The sequence below is a fragment of the Salmo salar genome, chromosome ssa09, assembly GCF_905237065.1.
Source record: "Salmo salar chromosome ssa09, Ssal_v3.1, whole genome shotgun sequence".
Classification (NCBI taxonomy): domain Eukaryota; kingdom Metazoa; phylum Chordata; class Actinopteri; order Salmoniformes; family Salmonidae; genus Salmo; species Salmo salar.
Window position 1 is genome coordinate 144,518,808 of NC_059450.1, and position 20,510 is coordinate 144,539,317.

Here is a 20,510-nt window from a genome sequence, read left to right on the forward strand (position 1 = left end):
CAACATGAGCACATGTTGAGGAATGTTTATGGAACAAAAATGAAATACAAATAAGTAGTAAATCATAGTCCTATCACAGTCTTCATTAGTTTATCAATGATATTCCTATATTATTTTAATACATTTTATGATTACACCTATAAAACCAGCCATAAAATCAGTGAACATCATCTTCCCTGTCTTCTCTCTTCTCTGTCTATATCTGCCCTGTCTTCTCTCTTCTCTGTCTGTCTTCTCTTTTCTCTGTCTATATCTGTCCTGTCTTCTCTCTTCTCTGTCTATACCTGTCTTATCTGTCTATATCTGTCTTCTCTCTTCTCTGTCTGTACATGTCTTTTCTCTTCTCTGTCTATATCTGTCTTCTCTCTTCTCTGTCTGTACCTGTCTTCTCTGTCTATATCTGTCTTCTCTCTTCTCTGTCTATATGTCTTCTCTTTTCTCTGTCTATATCTGTCCTGTCTTCTCTCTTCTCTGTCTATACCTGTCTTATCTGTCTATATCTGTCTTCTCTCTTCTCTGTCTGTACATGTCTTTTCTCTTCTCTGTCTATATCTGTCTTCTCTCTTCTCTGTCTGTACCTGTCTTCTCTGTCTATATCTGTCTTCTCTCTTCTCTGTCTATATGTCTTCTCTTTTCTCTGTCTATATCTGTCTTGTCTTCTCTCTTCTCTGTCTATACCTGCCTTATCTGTGTATATCTGTCTTCTCTCTTCACTGTCTATACCTGTCTTATCTGTCTATATCTGTCTTCTCTCTTCTCTGTCTATATCTCTCCTGTCTCTTCTCTGTCCTGTCTTCTCTATTCTCTGTTTATACCTGTCTTCTCTCTTCTCTGTCTATATATGTCTGCTCTCTTCTCTGTATTTATCTGTCCTGCCTTCACTCCTCTCCCATCTCTAGAACCTGCTCTTCTCCTACCAGCCCCCCCAGCCCTCTAGCCGCGTCTCTGTCTCCCAGACGGGGGACCTGACTATCACAGATGCAGAGCGCTCAGACGTGGGCTACTACAGCTGCCAGGCCCTCAACATCGCTGGCTCTGTCATCACCAAGGCCCTGCTGGAGGTCACTGACGGTGAGTGACGGCCCAGAGAGCCAATCACAGAGAACAGATAGTCTTCAGAAGGAGGGGTTCCGCCAGTCAGGGACTCCCAGAATTAGATCTTGGAGACATCTTGGTGGTATTGTCACACCTTGGCACATTGACATGTAGGGATTTGAATAAATACATAATAATATACTTGTGCTATATTTAAGTGTCTAATGTACGTATTGAGGTCTGTAGAGTTTTGGCCAGACTGTGCTCCTGTCAGAGGTGGAGACTCTGTGGTGCCTCATCTTCTCCAAGAGCCTGGCTTGCCTCTTGGCTCTGGGCTGTTGGCTCCTGGCAGTGTAACATTCACGCTGGCTAGTGCCTCCTCTGGGAGTCTCCTCTCATTAACAGACTAGCCTGCTGGTGGAGGGATCTGTCTTTGTGGTGAGGCCTGGTTCAGACCTCTAATCACTCAGTCAATGCAGCCAGCCTGGTAGTGTAGTGACCTTGGCTCTAGTGACCTTGGCTCTAGTCCCAGAGTTCCCTTACTGACTTACCCAGTCTCTCCGGTGACTATAATTTTGTCTAACTCTCACCTAGGTTTAATCCTCCTTAACCAGATACCTCTCACCTAGATTCAACCCTCTCTAACCACATACCTCTCACCTAGGTTCAAACCTCTGTAACCAGATACCTCTCACCTCGGTTCAACCCTCTCTAACCAGATACCTCTCACCTAGGTTCAACTCTCTCTAACCAGATACCTCTCACCTCGGTTCAACCCTCTCTAACCAGATACCTCTCACCTAGGTTCAACCCTCTCTAACCAGATACCTCTCACCTAGGTTCAACCCTCTCTAACCAGATACCTCTCACCTCGGTTCAACCCTCTCTAACCAGATACCTCTCACCTAGGTTCAACCCTCTCTAACCAGACACCTCTCACCTAGATTCAACCCTCTCTAACCAGATACCTCTCACCTAGATTCAACTCTCTCTAACCAGACACCTCTCACCTGGGTTCAACCCTCTCTAACAGACACCTCTCAGCTAGGTTCAAACCTCTCTAACCAGATACCTCTCACCTCGGTTCAACCCTCTCTAACCAGATACCTCTCACCTAGGTTCAACCCTCTCTAACCAGACACCTCTCACCTAGATTCAACCCTCTCTAACCAGATACCTCTCACCTAGATTCAACCCTCTCTAACCAGATACCTCTCACCTAGATTCAACTCTCTCTAACAGACACCTCTCACCTGGGTTCAACCCTCTCTAACAGACACCTCTCACCTAGATTCAACCCTCTCTAACCAGATACCTCTCACCTAGATTCAACTCTCTCTAACAGACACCTCTCACCTGGGTTCAACCATCTATAACCAGACACCTCTCACCTAGATTCAAACCTCTCTAACCAGATACCTCTCACCTGGGTTCAACCCTCTCTAACCAGACACCTCTCACCTAGGTTCAACCCTCTCTAACCAGACACCTCTCACCTGGGTTTAACCCTCTCTAACCAGATACCTCTCACCTGGGTTCAATTTTCTCTCTCCAGATTGGCCTCTTTATTTAGAACCTCCTCCCTTGACCATTGTGGCTGGGCCTGCTCTCGCTCTCACTTCTCTCTCTCTCTCCCCCCCTCTCTCTCCCCCCCTCTCTCCCTTGCTCTCCCTCTCTCTGTGGTTTGGCAGGGCCTGTTAGATGGTAGAAGGAGGAGATAATCACAGTTATTAAAGGGAACAGGCCTCCTCTTCTCCCCGGGCAGATCTGGTAATTGCAGGTCACAGTGACAATGTTTTAGTAATTACACCAGCACCAGCACCAAAGCAAAGAGCCAGTCTCCCATGTAATATAGTACACTGGATGTGTGTGTAAATATACAGGCGGACATGTGTATGTGTATGTGTATCCCATTTTATAATGGATTTGCTATTCATTTGAGTGCCTGTCGTTGAACTAAACAACCTCATGCTTCTGACTAAATCAGCAGCGCTGGCAAAATTGGTTATCAATAGCAGTATTAACATCATTAATGATAACAGCCTCAGTGGTAATCTACATAATGGAGTTTTAATGAAGCACATTTAATTAAATCTGTGTGTGTCGACTGGTGAATGCCCAGAGAGAAGGATGAGGAGGAGGATGAGGAGGAGGGAGGGAAAATTCTCCATGGTAATAACTTTGTCTGCTAGGTATTTAGAAGGTTTTTCCCATGTTCTGGGGGGCTGTGAGTGTTCATGTCTCCACCGGCAGTCAGGAGTCTGGAGCTGCAGGAAGACGACTTGTATCGCAGCCTGTTTTATTGTAATTACACCACATTTGTTTGGCTAAGGTCAACTCCTGCTGCTGAATGATTAGAAAATCGCTTCCAGTTGTGAAAATTGGATTTCATTGTCTCTGTCTCTCTCTCTCCATCTACCTTCGCTACCTTCACTCTCTTCAAATACCACACAGCTGCCTTGTGCTTGTGACTTTCTCGCTCTTTTCTGCCTTTTGTGTGTTTCTCTGCACATCTTTCTTTGTCTTCTCTTCAATTTCACTCAATATTGTTCATTTTTATGTTCTTTCGCTCTTTGTATACTCAACCTTATACAGTACCAGTCAAAAAGTTAGGATTTTTATTATTTTCTACATTGTAGAATAATAGTGAAGACATCAAAGCTATGAAATGACACATGGAATCATGTAATAACCATAAGTGTTAAACAAATCAAAATATAATTTATATTTGAGATTCTTCAAAGTAGCCACCCTTTGCCTTTATGACAGCTTTGCACACACTTGGCATTCTCTCAACCAGCTTCACCTGGAATGCTTGTCCAACAGTCTTGAAGGAGTTCCCACATATGCTGAGCACTTGTCGGTTGCTTTTCCTTCACTCTGTGGTCCAACTCATCCCAAACCATCTCAATTATATTCTCTCCCTCTTATCCTCACAGTCTCTAACTCCCCCTGTCTCCGTGTCTCTCTCTCTCTCTCGCTCTCTCTCTCTCTCTCTCTTGCTATCTCTTTCTCTCTCTCTAGTTGTGTCGGATCGCCCACCTCCAGTTGTCCGCCAGGGTCCAACCAATCAGACAGTGTCTGTGGACGGGACGGTGGTCCTGAGTTGCCTAGCAACGGGTAACCCCTCCCCCACCCTCCTGTGGAGGAAGGACGGTGTGTTGGTGTCCACTCATGACTCCCGGGTCAAACAGCTGGACACGGGTGCACTGCAGATCCGCTACGCCAAGGTAACACACACACTGACACACACACACTTAAAGACACTCAAACATACACACACACTGACACACACACACACACACACACATTTAAACACACTCAAACATATACACACACACACACTGACACACACACATATTTAAAGACACTCAAACATATACACACACACACACACACACACACACACACACACACACACACAAACACACACACACAAATAAACTAATTTGCCCTGTATAAACACATGGGAGCTTTTCTCTCCAAGCTTTTCAAAGCATAAACATAAAACAATGTATTGATTTATTTTTTGGTTCAGAGTACTAGTATTGAGAAAATACATCAAACTGCAGGCGGACTGTGTATGAAGCCTTTATACTACAGGACTGTCTGATCTACAGAGCAACATGTAGGTCGACTGTAGTACACCAACTCAAATGGAATATCTTACTGAGGCAGTTGGCTGTCAAATCATATGCCCCATTATCCTAATATATGGAAATAAAAACATCATTTCATGGAATTCTCTTTCTATTTGGAGAACAGTTTGACTATTTGAAGACTTCCAAATTGACCTCCGTCACATGTTTACATTTCCAACTTAATAACGCATTCCCCCAAATCAACTTCACAGCTGTCCTGTATACCCGTCTATACGGCGGAGTGGCTGGCTGGCTGGCTGGCTGAATAACTCCCGCTGCTCGATCAGTAAATAAATGTGATCAGTTCTCTTCTAGCGCCCAGCCAGCCCTCTCCTCTCCTCAGTGAGCTGTCAATCAGCTGTCAGGGATTTTGAAGTGGAGTCTTTGAAGTCACACACACTCTTGTCCTGTCACTCAACCCTCTGAGTGTGACAGGGAGCTGTGTGAAGCAGAACACACTCTCAGGGAGAGACTAGGGGGGTGCCGACGCGTTCTCCAGATGGAGGCGTCGAGGGGTCCGAGTTCTCGTCAGACTGTTGCGATGTCTGTGTGTGTGTTGTGATGACTGCAGGCATGCTTTGTGTGGTGACAGGGCTGTGGTGAATGGGCAACAGTGTGATGTGTTTTCGACCCAAACCTTACCTAAAGTAATTTACATGAACATGTAATTTATGTTTTACAGTGTCTTTGACGTGTGAGGTTTTTTCTTCTCATTGATTTAACATTAGTATAGCAATTAGTATAGCTATTAGCATAGCTATTAGTATAGCTATTAGCTTAGCTATTAGTATAGCTATTAGTATAGCTATTAGCTTAGCTATTAGCATAGGTATTAGCTTAGATATTAGCTTAGCTATTAGCTTAGCTATTAGTATAGCTATTAGCTTAGCTATTAGTTTAGCTATTAGTATAGCTTTTAGTTTAGCTATTAGTATAGCTATTAGTATAGCTATTAGCTTAGCTATTAGCATAGGTATTAACTTAGATATTAGTTTAGCGATTAGTATAGCTATTAGCTTAGCTATTAGCATAGGTATTAGTATAGCTATTAGTAATGCTATTAGTATAGCTATTAGGTTAGCTATTAGTATAGCTATTAGCTTAGTTATTAGCATAGCTATTAGTATAGCTATTAGCATAGCTATTAGCTTAGCTATTAGTACAGCTATTAGTATAGCTATTAGCATAGCTATTAGTATAGCTATTAGTTTTGTGATGAAGTTTTAATGTATTTTTAAGGAGTTTGGTCTGTCTTACCTGTCAGGTTGAACTTAGATGGACCCTACCTGGAGGCATTTTACAGGACACACACGCTCCCTCTCTCACACACTGAGACACACACTCCCTCTCTCACACACTGAGACACACACTCCCTCTCTCACACACCACTAGAGAGTGTCACCGCATCTGTTCTGTAAAGCAGTCCTGTCCCTGGGGGGACGGGGGGATGGGGAGATGAGGGGAGGGGGATACTGAGGGGAGAGGAGAGGAGAGGAGGTCTCCAATTAGTCTGTGCTCTTGTGGAAATCTTTCCAATTTGACTGGTACAATCCTGCCACTTGGCCGTCCCAGCTGCTTTCCACTTTCTAGAGGGAGAGGTAATAGTGAGATAACCATGCACTGACGGCTGGCTGCTAGGGACCACACCAGCATGTCAATGAGCAGAGAGAAGCGGAGAGAGAGGTAGAGAGAGACAGAAAGAGAGAGAAGCGGAGAGAGAGGTAGAGAGAGGTAGAGAGAGAGGTAGAGAGAGGTAGAGAGAGAGGTAGAGAGAGGTAGAGAGAGAGGTAGAGAGAGGTAGAGAGAGAGGTAGAGAGAGAGGTAGAGAGAGAGGTAGAGAGAGAGGTAGAGAGGGAGACAGAGAGAGAGGTAGAGAGAGAGACAGAGAGAGAGGTAGAGAGAGAGGTAGAGAGAGGTAGAGAGAGAGGTAGAGAGAGAGGTAGAGAGAGGTAAAGAGAGAGGTAGAGAGAGAGGTAGAGAGAGAGAGGTAGAGAGAGAGGTAGAGAGAGAGGTAGAGAGAGAGGTAGAGAGAGGTAGAGAGAGGTAGAGAGACAGAAAGAGAGAGGATGGGGAGGAAGCAGCACTATTTTGGTCCAATTTCACTGATGGCAGACCATGAACCGGATAGAACCCAGAGCTATCACTAATCTAGTCCCTCTCTCCTCTCTATTTCCTGTCCTCTTTTCTTCTGTCTTACAGCTGGGTGACACAGGCATCTACACATGCATCGCCTCCACTCCCAGTGGCGAGGCCTCGTGGAAGGCCTACCTGGACGTTCAAGGTAAGCCAGTGGGCTGCTGCCTGCTCTCACTGTGGCTTCACTCCATAATGACATTGAATTAAACACATTCAGTCTGTGATTGTTTTGGTTGTTGTTGTTGTTGTTGTTGTTGTTTGGAATTTCACAATATTGGCACCACCACAGGGAGTGTGTGTGAGTCTGTGTGTTTGTGAATGTGCGTAGTATACCTTCATGTGAGAGACATTTCCATAGTCAGGCAATACTGATAAAGTATTCATTTAGATTTATAGAAAACATCTCATGATTCTCTCCTCATGTTCAGAGTTTGGTGTTCCAGTGCTGCCGGCCAGGCCCACTGACCCCAACCTGATCCCCAGTGCCCCCTCCAAACCTGAGGTCACTGATGTCACCCGCACCTCTGTCACCCTGTCGTGGAAGCCCAACCTCACAGGAGCCACGCCCACCTCCTACATCATAGAGGCCTTCAGGTAAGAGGATAGGACATAGGAGGTCACTTGTCACCAAAGTAAATAAAGTGATGTCACAGTGTATTTGCAATTATTAAGGATCTCCATTAGTTCCTGCCAAGGCAGCAGCTACTCTTCCTGGGGTTTATTATAGATCCCCATTAGTTCCTGCCAAGGCAGCAGCTACTCTTCCTTGGGTTTATTATAGATCCCCATTAGTTCCTGCCAAGGCAGCAGCTACTCTTCCTGGGGTTTATTATGGATCCCCATTAGTTCCTGCCAAGGCAGCAGCTACTCTTCCTGGGGTTTATTATGGATCCCCATTAGTTCCTGCCAAGGCAGCAGCTACTCTTCCTGGGGTTTATTATAGATCCCCATTAGTTCCTGCCAAGGCAGCAGCTACTCTTCCTGGGGTTTATTATGGATCCCCATTAGTTCCTGCCAAGGCAGCAGCTACTCTTCCTGGGGTTTATTATGGATCCCCATTAGTTCCTGCCAAGGCAGCAGCTACTCTTCCTGGGGTTTATTATAGATCCCCATTAGTTCCTGCCAAGGCAGCAGCTACTCTTCCTGGGGTTTATTATGGATCCCCATTAGTTCCTGCCAAGTCAGCAGCTACTCTTCCTGGGGTTTATTATGGATCCCCATTAGTTCCTGCCAAGGCAGCAGCTACTCTTCCTGGGGTTTATTATGGATCCCCATTAGTTCCTGCCAAGGCAGCAGCTACTCTTCCTGGGGTTTATTATAGATCCCCATTAGTTCCTGCCAAGGCAGAAGCTACTCTTCCTGGGGTTTATTATAGATCCCCATTAGTTCCTGCCAAGGCAGCAGCTACTCTTCCTGGGGTTTATTATGGATCCCCATTAGTTCCTGCCAAGGCAGCAGCTACTCTTCCTGGGGTTTATTATAGATCCCCATTAGTTCCTGCCAAGTCAGCAGCTACTCTCCTGGGGTTTATTATGGATCCCCATTAGTTCCTGCCAAGTCAGCAGCTACTCTTCCTGGGGTTTATTATGGATCCCCATTAGTTCCTGCCAAGGCAGCAGCTACTCTTCCTGGGGTTTATTATGGATCCCCATTAGTTCCTGCCAAGGCAGCAGCTACTCTTCCTGGGGTTTATTATAGATCCCCATTAGTTCCTGCCAAGGCAGAAGCTACTCTTCCTGGGGTTTATTATAGATCCCCATTAGTTCCTGCCAAGGCAGCAGCTACTCTTCCTGGGGTTTATTATAGATCCCCATTAGTTCCTGTTAAGGCAGCAGCTACTCTCCTGGGGTTTATTATGGATCCCCATTAGTTCCTGCCAAGGCAGCAGCTACTCTTCCTGGGGTTTATTATAGATCCCCATTAGTTCCTGCCAAGGCAGCAGCTACTCTTCCTGGGGTTTATTATGGATCCCCATTAGTTCCTGCCAAGGCAGCAGCTACTCTCCCTGGGGTACAGCAAAATGAAGGCACTTATATACAATTAAAAACATGACATTAATTTTCACAACAGATTTCACAACACATTAAGTGTGTGCCCTTAGACCACTCATCTACTACCACATATCTACAATGCCTACAGTCTGATGGTGTGTATGCACTTTTAAACCTGAAGTGTAACATCCTGTTCTGTCTTCTCTCCTAGTCATGCATCAGGCAGCAGCTGGCAGACCCTGGCAGAACATGTGAAGACTGAGTCGTATGTGTTGAAGGGCCTGAAGGCCAGTGCTGTCTACCTCTTCCTGGTCCGAGCTGCTAACGCCTACGGCCTGAGTGACCCAAGCCCCATCACTGAGACCGTCAAAACACAAGGTGGGTCTCTGCTCTCTCTTGATGCCTTCAAATGGGCCTCTTTAAGCCCCTGTCCTGACCTTGTCCTGTCTAGACTTTGTCCCTGTCTGGACCTTGTCCTTGTCTAGACCTTGTCCCTCTCTAGACATTGTCCCTGTCTGAACCTTGTCCCTGTCTGGACCTTGTCCCTGCCTGCACCCTCTGCTGTTTTTACAGTACATGTATTTATTGTGTGTGTGTGTGTGTGTGTGTGTGTGTGTGTGTGTGTGTGTGTGTGTGTGTGTGTGTGTGTGTGTGTGTGTGTGTGTGTGTGTGTGTGTGTAGATATCCCCCCCACCAGTCAGGGAGTGGACCACCGTCAGATCCAGAGGGAGTTAGGAGAGGTGGTCATCCACCTTCACAACCCCACCATCCTCTCCTCCTCCTCTGTCAGAGTGCAGTGGACGGTGAGTGGTTCTCTCTGCTTCAAAACAGGGCTTTAGGGATGTACTGTATGCATATGGTTTATGTATTCATTTCATACCTATTGTGTATTTTGTATGTTTTAGCATAGATTTTTTTTGCTACAAAGTGACCATGTGGAGTGGCAAGGTCTGGAGCCCTCGGTGCTCACGGGGGATTTGTTTTGCCACTCAGCAGTGCTAATGTCCTAATGTCCTAGCGTCCTGTAGAGGACGGACACTGCACTGCAGAGACAGAAAACAGAGAAAAGACTGAAACCCTGTCAAAACTCTGTCCATCTGGTCAGGGCCAGTCACACTGGCCAGCACTGCTGCTGTAGGTCCTGTCTGTCTGTCTGTCTGTCTGTCTGTCTGTCTGTCTGTCTGTCTGTCTGTCTGTCTGTCTGTCTGTCTGTCTGTCTGTCTGTCTGTCTGTCTGTCTGTCTGTCTGTCTGTCTGTCTGTCTGTCTGTCTGTCTGTCTGTCTGTCTGTCTGTCTGCCTGCCTGCCTGCCTGCCTGCTTGCCTTTCTTCCTGTCTGCCTACCTGTCTGCCTGTCTGTCTGCCTGTCTTCAGTCAGAGCTAAACCAACCCACCACGGCCCACTCAAAACACTCCACAACACACAGTCCACTGCATAAGCCGCCCAGCAGCGCAGCGAGCCAGCCTGTGCCGTCCCAGATTGAAAACACTTGACTGCTGTTAAATTAATACAAGTGAGAAGGAAGAGGTGGCCAACTAGTGCTCTCAGGATGAAATAGGTTGCAGATGTAGTAGGAAAGGGGGTAGGTTGCAGATGTGGTAGGAGAGGGGGGAAGGTTGCAGATGTGGTAGGAGAGGGGGGAAGGTTGCAGATGTGGTAGGAGAGGGGGGTAGGTTGCAGATGTGGTAGGAGAGGGGGAAGGTTGCAGATGTGGTAGGAGAGGGGGAAGGTTGCAGATGTGGTAGGAGAGAGGGGGGGTTGCAGATGTGGTAGGAGAGGGGGGAGGTTGCAGATGTGGTAGGAGAGGGGGAGGTTGCAGATGTGGTGGGGGGGAGGGGGGAGGGGGGGTTGCAGATGTGGTAGGAGAGGAGGGAGGTTGCAGATGTGGTAGGAGATGGGGGAAGGTTGCAGATGTGGTAGGAGAGGGGGAGGTTGCAGATGTGGTAGGAGAGGGGGAGGTTGCAGATGTGGTAGTAGAGAGGGGGGGTTGCAGATGTGGTAGGAGAGAGGGGGGGTTGCAGATGTGGTAGGAGAGGGGGGAAGGTTGCAGATGTGGTAGGAGAGGGGGGAAGGTTGCAGATGTGGTAGGAGAGAGGGGGGTTGCAGATGTGGTAGGAGAGGAGGGAGGTTGCAGATGTGGTAGGAGAAGGGGGGTTGCAGATGTGGTAGGAGAGGGGGAGGTTGCAGATGTGGTAGGAGAAGGGGGGGTTGCAGATGTGGTAGGAGAGGGGGGAGGTTGCAGATGTGGTAGAAGAGGGGGAAGGTTGCAGATGTGGTAGGAGAGGGGGCGGTTGCAGATGTGGTAGGAGAGGGGGGAGGTTGCAGATGTGGTGGGGGGGAGGGGGGAGGGGGGTTGCAGATGTGGTAGGAGAGGGGGGAAGGTTGCAGATGTGGTAGGAGAGGGGGAAGGTTGCAGATGTGGTAGGAAAGGGGGGAGGTTGCAGATGTGGTAGGAGAGGGGGGAGGTTGCAGATGTGGTAGGAGATGGGGGAAGGTTGCAGATGTGGTAGGAGAGGGGGGAAGGTTGCAGATGTGGTAGGAGAGGGGGGAAGGTTGCAGATGTGGTAGGAGAGGGGGGGAGGTTGCAGATGTGGTAGGAGAGGGGGGGAGGTTGCAGATGTGGTAGGAGAGGGGGGAAGGTTGCAGATGTGGTAGGAGAGGGGGGAAGGTTGCAGATGTGGTAGGAGAGGGGGGAAGGTTGCAGATGTGGTAGGAGAGGGGGGAGGTTGCAGATGTGGTAGGAGAGGGGGGAGGTTGCAGATGTGGTAGGAGAGGGGGAAGGTTGCAGATGTGGTAGGAGAGGGGGGAAGGTTGCAGATGTGGTAGGAGAGGGGGGAGGTTGCAGATGTGGTAGGAGAGGGGGAGGTTGCAGATGTGGTAGGAGAGGGGGGAAGGTTGCAGATGTGGTAGGAGAGGGGGGGAGGTTGCAGATGTGGTAGGAGAGGGGGGGAGGTTGCAGATGTGGTAGGAGAGGGGGGAAGGTTGCAGATGTGGTAGGAGAGGGGGGGAGGTTGCAGATGTGGTAGGAGAGGGGGGGAGGTTGCAGATGTGGTAGGAGAGGTGGAGGAGAAGGAGAAAAGATGAGAATAAAGGAGCGGGAGAGGTTAAAGGGCAGCTTGAGGAGGTATTAGGAACTCTGCTGTGAGATAGTGGATATCTTATTAAACACTGGCCTTATGTCTATCTATTCTAGGTTATGTTGGGCTGAATAGAAGAACAGTATAACTGTACACCTCACTAGTTGCATCAGACATACTGTATTCGATAAACGGGCTTCTTATTCATACAGTATAGGCTGCTACTACCCTTGGGGGTTGGTCAAATCTCTGCTTTGTATTTGGACACAAGGCAACCCCTACATTCCCAGGGAATAACTAGGTACAATAATAAGTGATGAATGGGACATGCTAAAAGGATACTGACATGCCAATTCTGATCCAAGACTCTTTCTGATTACCCTGTCTGATCCCCAGTTACCCTGTCTGATCCCCAGTTACCCTGTCTGATCCCCAGTTACCCTGTCTGATCCCCAGTTACCCTGTCTGATCCCCAGTTACCCTATCTGATCTCCAGTTACCCTGTCTGATCCCCAGTTACCCTGTCTGATCCCCAGTTACCCTGTCTGATCCCCAGTTACCCTGTCTGATCCCCAGTTACCCTGTCTGATCCCATGTTACCCTGTCTGTTTCCCAGTTACCATGTCTGATCTCCAGTTACCCTGTCTGATCCCCAGTTACCCTGTCTGATCCCCAGTTACCCTGTCCGATCCCCAGTTACCATGTCTGGCAGCCCGTATCCCAGTTACCATGTCTGGCAGCCCGTCTCTGGTCAGACAGCCCGTCTCCATGTCTGGCAGCCCGTCTCCCAGTTACCTTGTCTGGCAGCCCGTCTCCCAGTTACCTTGTCTGGCAGCCCGTCTCCCAGTTACCATGTCTGACAGCCCGTCACCATGTCTGGCAGCCCGTCTCCCAGTTACCTTGTCTGGCAGCCCGTCTCCCAGTTACCATGTCTGACAGCCCGTCTCCATGTCTGACAGCCTGTCTCCATGTCTGACAGCCCGTCTCCCAGTTACCATGTCTGACAGCCCGTCTCCCAGTTACCATGTCTGACAGCCCGTCTCCATGTCTGACAGCCCGTCTCCATGTCTGACAGCCCGTCTCCCAGTTACCATGTCTGACAGCCCGTCTCCATGTCTGACAGCCCGTCTCCCAGTTACCATGTCTGACAGCCCGTCTCCCAGTTACCATGTCTGACAGCCCGTCTCCCAGTTACCATGTCTGACAGCCCGTCTCCATGTCTGACAGCCCGTCTCCCAGTTACCATGTCTGACAGCCCGTCTCCCAGTTAACCTGTCTGGCAGCACGTCTCCCAGTTAACCTGTCTGGCAGCACGTCTCCATGTCTGACAGCCCGTCTCCATGTCTGACAGCGCGTCTCCCAGTAACCATGTCTGTCAGCCCGTCTCCCAGTTACCATGTCTGACAGCCCGTCTCCCAGTTACCAAGTCTGACAGCCCGTCTTCCAGTTACCATGTCTGACAGCCCGTCTCCATGTCTGACAGCCCATCTCCATGTCTGACAGCTCGTCTTCCAGTTATCATGTCTGACAGCCCGTCTCCCAGTTACCATGTCTGACAGCCCGTCTTCCAGTTACCATGTCTGACAGCCCGTCTCCCAGCTAACCTGTCTGGCAGCCCGTCTCCATGTCTGACAGCCCGTCTCCCAGTTACCATGTCTGACAGCCCGTCTCCCAGTTACCATGTCTGACAGCCCGTCTCCCAGTTAACCTGTCTGGCAGCACGTCTCCATGTCTGACAGCCCGTCTCCATGTCTCACAGCCCGTCTCCCAGTTACCATGTCTGACAGCCCGTCTCCCAGTTACCATGTCTGACAGCCCGTCTCCATGTCTGACAGCCCGTCTCCCAGTTACCATGTCTGGCAGCCCGTCTCCCAGTTACCATGTCTGACAGCCCGTCTCCATGTCTGACAGCCCGTCTCCATGTCTGACAGCCCGTCTCCCAGTTACCAAGTCTGACAGCCCGTCTTCCAGTTACCATGTCTGACAGCCCGTCTCCATGTCTGACAGCCCATCTCCATGTCTGACAGCTCGTCTTCCAGTTATCATGTCTGACAGCCCGTCTCCCAGTTACCATGTCTGACAGCCCGTCCCCCAGTTACCAAGTCTGACAGCCCGTCTCCCAGTTACCATGTCTGACAGCCCGTCTCCCAGTTACCATGTCTGACAGCCCGTCTCCCAGTTACCATGTCTGACAGCCCGTCTCCCAGTTACCATGTCTGACAGCCCGTCTTCATGTCTGACAGCCCATCTCCATGTCTGACAGCCCTTCTCCCAGTTACCATGTCTGACAGCCCTTCTCCATGTCTAGCAGCCCGTCTCCCAGTTACCATGTCTGGCAGCCCGTCTTCCAGTTACCATGTCTGACAGCCCATCTCCATGTCTGACAGCCCGTCTCCCAGTTACCATGTCTGGCAGCCCGTCTCCCAGTTACCATGTCTGACAGCCCGTCTCCATGTCTGACAGCCCATCTCCATGTCTGACAGCCCGTCTCCCAGTTATCATGACTGACAGCCCGTCTCCATGTCTGACAGCCCGTCTCCCAGTTACCATGTCTGACAGCATGTCTCCATGTCTGACAGCCCGTCTCCCAGTTACCATGTCTGACAGCCCGTCTCCATGTCTGACAGCCCATCTCCATGTCTGGCAGCCCGTCTCCATGTCTGCCAGCCCGTCTCCATGTCTGACAGCCCGTCTCCCAGTAACCATGTCTGACAGCCCGTCTCCCAGTTACCATGTCTGACAGCCTGTCTCCATGTCTGACAGCACGTCTCCCAGTTACCATGTCTGACAGCCCGTCTCCCAGTTACCATGTCTGACAGCCTGTCTCCATGTCTGACAGCCCATGTCCCAGTTACCATGTCTGACAGCCCGTCTCCGTGTCTGACAGCCCATCTCCATGTCTGACAGCGCGTCTTCCAGTTATCATGTCTGACAGCCCGTCTCCCAGTTACCATGTCTGACAGCCCGTCTCCATGTCTAGCAGCCCGTCTCCATGTCTGACAGCCCGTCTCCATGTCTGATAGCCCGTCTCCCAGTTACCATGTCTGGCAGCCCGTCTCCCCGTTACCATGTTTGACAGCCCGTCTCCATGTCTGACAGCCCGTCTCCCAGTTACCATGTCTGACAGCCCGTCTCCCAGTTACCATGTCTGGCAGCCCGTCTCCCCGTTACCATGTTTGACAGCCCATCTCCCAGTTAACCTGTCTGCCAGCCCGTCTCCATGTCTGACAGCCCGTCTCCATGTCTGACAGCCCGTCTCCCAGTTACCATGTCTGACAGCCCGTCTCTATGTCTGACAGCCCGTCTCCATGTCTGACAGCCCGTCTCCCAGTAACCATGTCTGACAGCCCGTCTCCCAGTAACAATGTCTGACAGCCCTTCTCCATGTCTGACAGCCTGTCTCCCAGTTACCATGTCTGACAGCCCGTCTCCATTTCTGACAGCCCGTCTCCCAGTTACCATGTCTGACAGCCCGTCTCCATTTCTGACAGCCTGTCTCCCAGTTACCATGTCTGACAGCCCGTCTCCATTTCTGACAGCCCGTCTCCCAGTTACCATGTCTGACAGCCCGTCTCCATTTCTGACAGCCCGTCTCCCAGTTACCATGTCTGACAGCCCGTCTCCCAGTTACCATGTCTGACAGCCCGTCTCCCAGTTACCATGTCTGGCAGCCCGTCTCCCAGTTACCATGTCTGACAGCCCGTCTCCATGTCTGACAGCCCGTCTCCATGTCTGACAGCCCGTCTCCCAGTTACCATGTCTGACAGCCCGTCTCCCAGTTACAATGTCTGACAGCCCGTCTCCATGTCTGACAGCCCGTCTCCCAGTTACCATGTCTGGTAGCCCGTCTCCCAGTTACCATGTCTGACAGCCCGTCTCCATGTCAGACAGCCCGTCTTCCAGTTACCATGTCTGACAGCCCGTCTCCATGTCTGACAGCCCATCTCCATGTCTGACAGCCCGTCTTCCAGTTACCATGTCTGACAGCCCGTCTCCCAGTTACCATGTCTGACAGCCCGTCTCCATGTCTGACAGCCCGTCTCCCAGTTACCATGTCTGGCAGCCCGTCTTCCAGTTACCATGTCTGACAGCCCGTCTCCCAGTTACCATGTCTGACAGCCCATCTCCCAGTTACCATGTCTGACAGCCCGTCTCCATGTCTGTCAGCCCGTCTTCCAGTTACCATGTCTGCCAGCCCGTCTCCATGTCTGACAGCCCGTCTCCCAGTTACCATGTCTGACAGCCCGTCTCCCAGTTACCATGTCTGACAGCCTGTCTCCATGTCTGACAGCCCGTCTCCCAGTTACCATGTCTGGCAGCCCGTCTCCCAGTTACCATGTCTGACAGCCCGTCTCCCAGTTACCATGTCTGACAGCCCGTCTCCCAGTTACCATGTCTGACAGCCCGTCTTCCAGTTACCATGTCTGGCAGCCCGTCTCCATGTCTGACAGCCCGTCTCCATGTCTGACAGCCCGTCTCCATGTCTGACAGCCCGTCTCCCAGTTACCATGTCTGACAGCCCGTCTCCATGTCTGACAGCCCGTGTCCCAGTAACCATGTCTGACAGCCCGTGTCCCAGTAACCATGTCTGACAGCCCGTCTCCCAGTAACCATGTCTGACAGCCCTTCTCCATGTCTGACAGCCCGTCTCCCAGTTACCATGTCTGACAGCCCGTCTCCATGTCTGACAGCCCGTCTCCCAGTTACCATGTCTGACAGCCCGTCTCCATGTCTGACAGCCCGTCTCCCAGTTACCATGTCTGACAGCCCGTCTCCCAGTTACCATGTCTGGCAGCCCGTCTCCCAGTTACCATGTCTGACAGCCCGTCTCCATGTCTGACAGCCCGTCTCCATGTCTGACAGCCCGTCTCCCAGTTACCATGTCTGACAGCCCGTCTCCATGTCTGACAGCCCGTCTCCATGTCTGACAGCCCGTCTCCCAGTTACCATGTCTGACAGCCCGTCTCCATGTCTGACAGCCCGTCTCCATGTCTGACAGCCCGTCTCCCAGTTACCATGTCTGGCAGCCCGTCTCCCAGTTACCATGTCTGACAGCCCGTCTCCATGTCTGACAGCCCGTCTTCCAGTTACCATGTCTGACAGCCCGTCTCCATGTCTGACAGCCCATCTCCATGTCTGACAGCCCGTCTTCCAGTTACCATGTCTGACAGCCCGTCTCCCAGTTACCATGTCTGACAGCCCGTCTCCATGTCTGACAGCCCGTCTCCCAGTTACCATGTCTGGCAGCCCGTCTTCCAGTTACCATGTCTGCCAGCCCGTCTCCATGTCTGACAGCCCGTCTCCCAGTTACCATGTCTGACAGCCCGTCTCCCAGTTACCATGTCTGACAGCCTGTCTCCATGTCTGACAGCCCGTCTCCCAGTTACCATGTCTGGCAGCCCGTCTTCCAGTTACCATGTCTGACAGCCCGTCTCCCAGTTACCATGTCTGACAGCCCGTCTCCCAGTTACCATGTCTGGCAGCCCGTCTCCATGTCTGACAGCCCGTCTCCATGTCTGACAGCCCGTCTCCATGTCTGACAGCCCGTCTCCCAGTTACCATGTCTGACAGCCCGTCTCCATGTCTGACAGCCCGTCTCAATGTCTGACATCCCGTCTCCCAGTTACCATGTCTGACAGCCCGTCTCCATGTCTGACAGCCCGTCTCCATGTCTGACAGCCCGTCTCCCAGTTACCATGTCTGACAGCCCGTCTCCCAGTTACCATGTCTGGCAGCCCTTCTCCATGTCTGACAGCCTGTCTCCATGTCTGACAGCCCATCTCCATGTCTGACAGCCCGTCTCCCAGTTACCATGTCTGACAGCCCGTCTCCATGTCTGATAGCCCGTCTTCCTGTTACCCTGTCTTACAGCCTAATGCCCAGTTACCATCTAAGTTTTCCACCAGTAGTCACTAACAACTTTACATTGTATTTACATACACTCTTTACATGGCCATAGTTTGATTGTTTTTTGGGGGTTAAATCCAATCTCATGGCAGTTTCTGGCTTGTATGTTGTTCTTATGTGTTTCTGCTTAACGGTTGCACATTTCTGAGCCTAATGAAGACCACCTGAGGTGACAGCACATTTTATAGGAGGGATAAAAAATAAATATCTAAAACTTTACAAGCCAGTTCTGCCTGCCTTACACAGGGATGATAATACACTACACTACACTAGAGTACGCTACAGTACACTAGAGTACACTACAGTACAGTGCACTGGAGTACAGTACAGCACAGTAAAACACTAGAGTACACTACACTAAACTACAGTACACTAGAGTACAGTACACTACGGTACAGTACAGTACACTACACTACAGTACACTACAGTATAGTACAGTACACTAGAGTGCATTACAGTACAGTACATTACACTAGAGTACATTACAGTACACTACAGTAGAGTACAGTACATTACAGTACAGTGCATTACAGTACACTACAGTACACTACACTACAGTATAGTACAGTACACTAGAGTACATTACAGTACAGTACATTACAGTACACAAGAGTACATTACAGTACACTACAGTAGAGTACAGTACACTGGAGTACATTACAGTACAGTACATTACAGTACACTACAGTACACTACACTACATTATAGTACAGTACACTAGAGTACATTACAGTACAGTACATTACAGTACACTACAGTAGAGTACAGTACACTAGAGTACATTACAGTACAGTACATTACAGTACACTACAGTACAGTACACTACAGTACAGTACACTACAGTACACTACAGTGCACTAGAGTACATTACAGTACAGTACATCACAGTACACTACATTACAGTACATCACAGTACACTACATTACAGTACACTACAGTACACTACAGTACACTACACTACAGTATAGTACAGTACACTAGAGTACATTACAGTACAGTACAGTACAGTAGAGTACAGTACAGTACACTATAGTATAGTACAGTGCACTAGAGTACAATACAATACAGTACAGTACAGTACACTAGAGTACATTACAGTACAGTACATTACAGTACACTACATTACAGTACACTACAGTAGAGTACAGTACAGTACACTACATACACTACATTATCCTTCTAGTTCACACCGATAGGTTGTATTGTAAAATTCATACATTCAATAGAAGCAAATTAATAGTTGATCTAAAGTTCGCTAACACGTCATCAGCCATGACTGACTTTAACTGACTATGACTGACTATAACTGACTATGACTGACTATGACTGACTATGACTGACTATAACTGACTATGACTGACTATGACTGACTTTAACTGACTATGACTGACTATAACTGACTATGACTGACTATGACTGACTATGACTGACTATGACTGACTATGACTGACTATGACTGACTATGACTGACTATGACTGACTTTAACTGACTATAACTGACTATGACTGACTATGACTGACTCTGACTGACTATAACTGACTATGACTGACTATGACTGACTATAACTGACTATGACTGACTATGACTGACTATAACTGGCTATGACTGACTATGACTGACTATAACTGACTATGACTGACTATGACTGACTCTGACTGACTATAACTGACTATGACTGACTATAACTGACTATAACTGACTCTGACTGACTATAACTGACTATGACTGACTATGACTGACTATAACTGACTATAACAGGCTATGACTGACTATAACTGATGATGACTGACTATAACTGACTATAACTGACTATGACTGACTATGACTAACTATAACTGACTATAACTGACTGTAACTGACTATAACTGACTATAACTGACAGTGACTAACTGTAACTGACTGTGACTAACTATAACTGACTATAACTAACTATAACTGACAATAACTAACTATAACTGACTGTAACTGACTGTAACTGACTATAACTGACTGTAACTGACTGTAACTGACTATAACTGACTGTAACTGACTATAACTGACTGTAACTGACTGTGACTAACTATAACTAACTATAACTGACTGTAACTGATTGTAACTGATTGTAACTGACTGTAACTGACTGTAACTAACTATAACTGACTGTAACTGACTGTAACTGACTGTAACTGACTATAACTGACTGTAACTGACTAACTGACTGTAACTGACTATAACTGGCTATAACTGACTATGACTGACTATGACTGACTATGACTGACTATGACTGACTTTGACTGACTATGACTGACTATGACTGACTATAACTGACTATGACTGACTATGACTGACTATGACTGACTATGACTGACTATAACTGACTATGACTGACTATGACTGACTATGACTGACTATAACTGACTCTGACTGACTATGACTGACTTTAACTGACTATAACTGACTATGACTGACTCTGACTGACTCTGACTGACTATAACTGACTATGACTGACTATGACTGACTATGACTGACTATGACTGACTATAACTGACTATGACTGACTATGACTGACTATAACTGGATATAACTGACTATGACTGACTATGACTGACTATGACTGACTATGACTGACTCTGACTGACTATAACTGACTATGACTGACTATGACTGACTATAACTGACTATAACTGACTCTGACTGACTATAACTGACTATGACTGACTATGACTGACTATAACTGACTATAAC

The 20,510-nt window shown here is 48.7% G+C and overlaps 1 protein-coding gene across 1 annotated transcript in view; it reads left to right on the top strand.

Annotated features, from left to right (window-relative positions):
• The window catches only part of LOC106613194 (roundabout homolog 1), a 333,867-nt gene that overhangs the window by 237,704 nt on the left and 75,653 nt on the right, over positions 1-20,510 (top strand). Inside the window, exons 9-14 of the mRNA XM_014215221.2 lie at positions 900-1,071; positions 4,060-4,265; positions 6,876-6,957; positions 7,241-7,406; positions 9,015-9,181; positions 9,485-9,606. Coding sequence (XP_014070696.2) covers positions 900-1,071; positions 4,060-4,265; positions 6,876-6,957; positions 7,241-7,406; positions 9,015-9,181; positions 9,485-9,606 — 915 coding nt within the window. The remainder of the gene's footprint in view (positions 1-899; positions 1,072-4,059; positions 4,266-6,875; positions 6,958-7,240; positions 7,407-9,014; positions 9,182-9,484; positions 9,607-20,510) is intronic.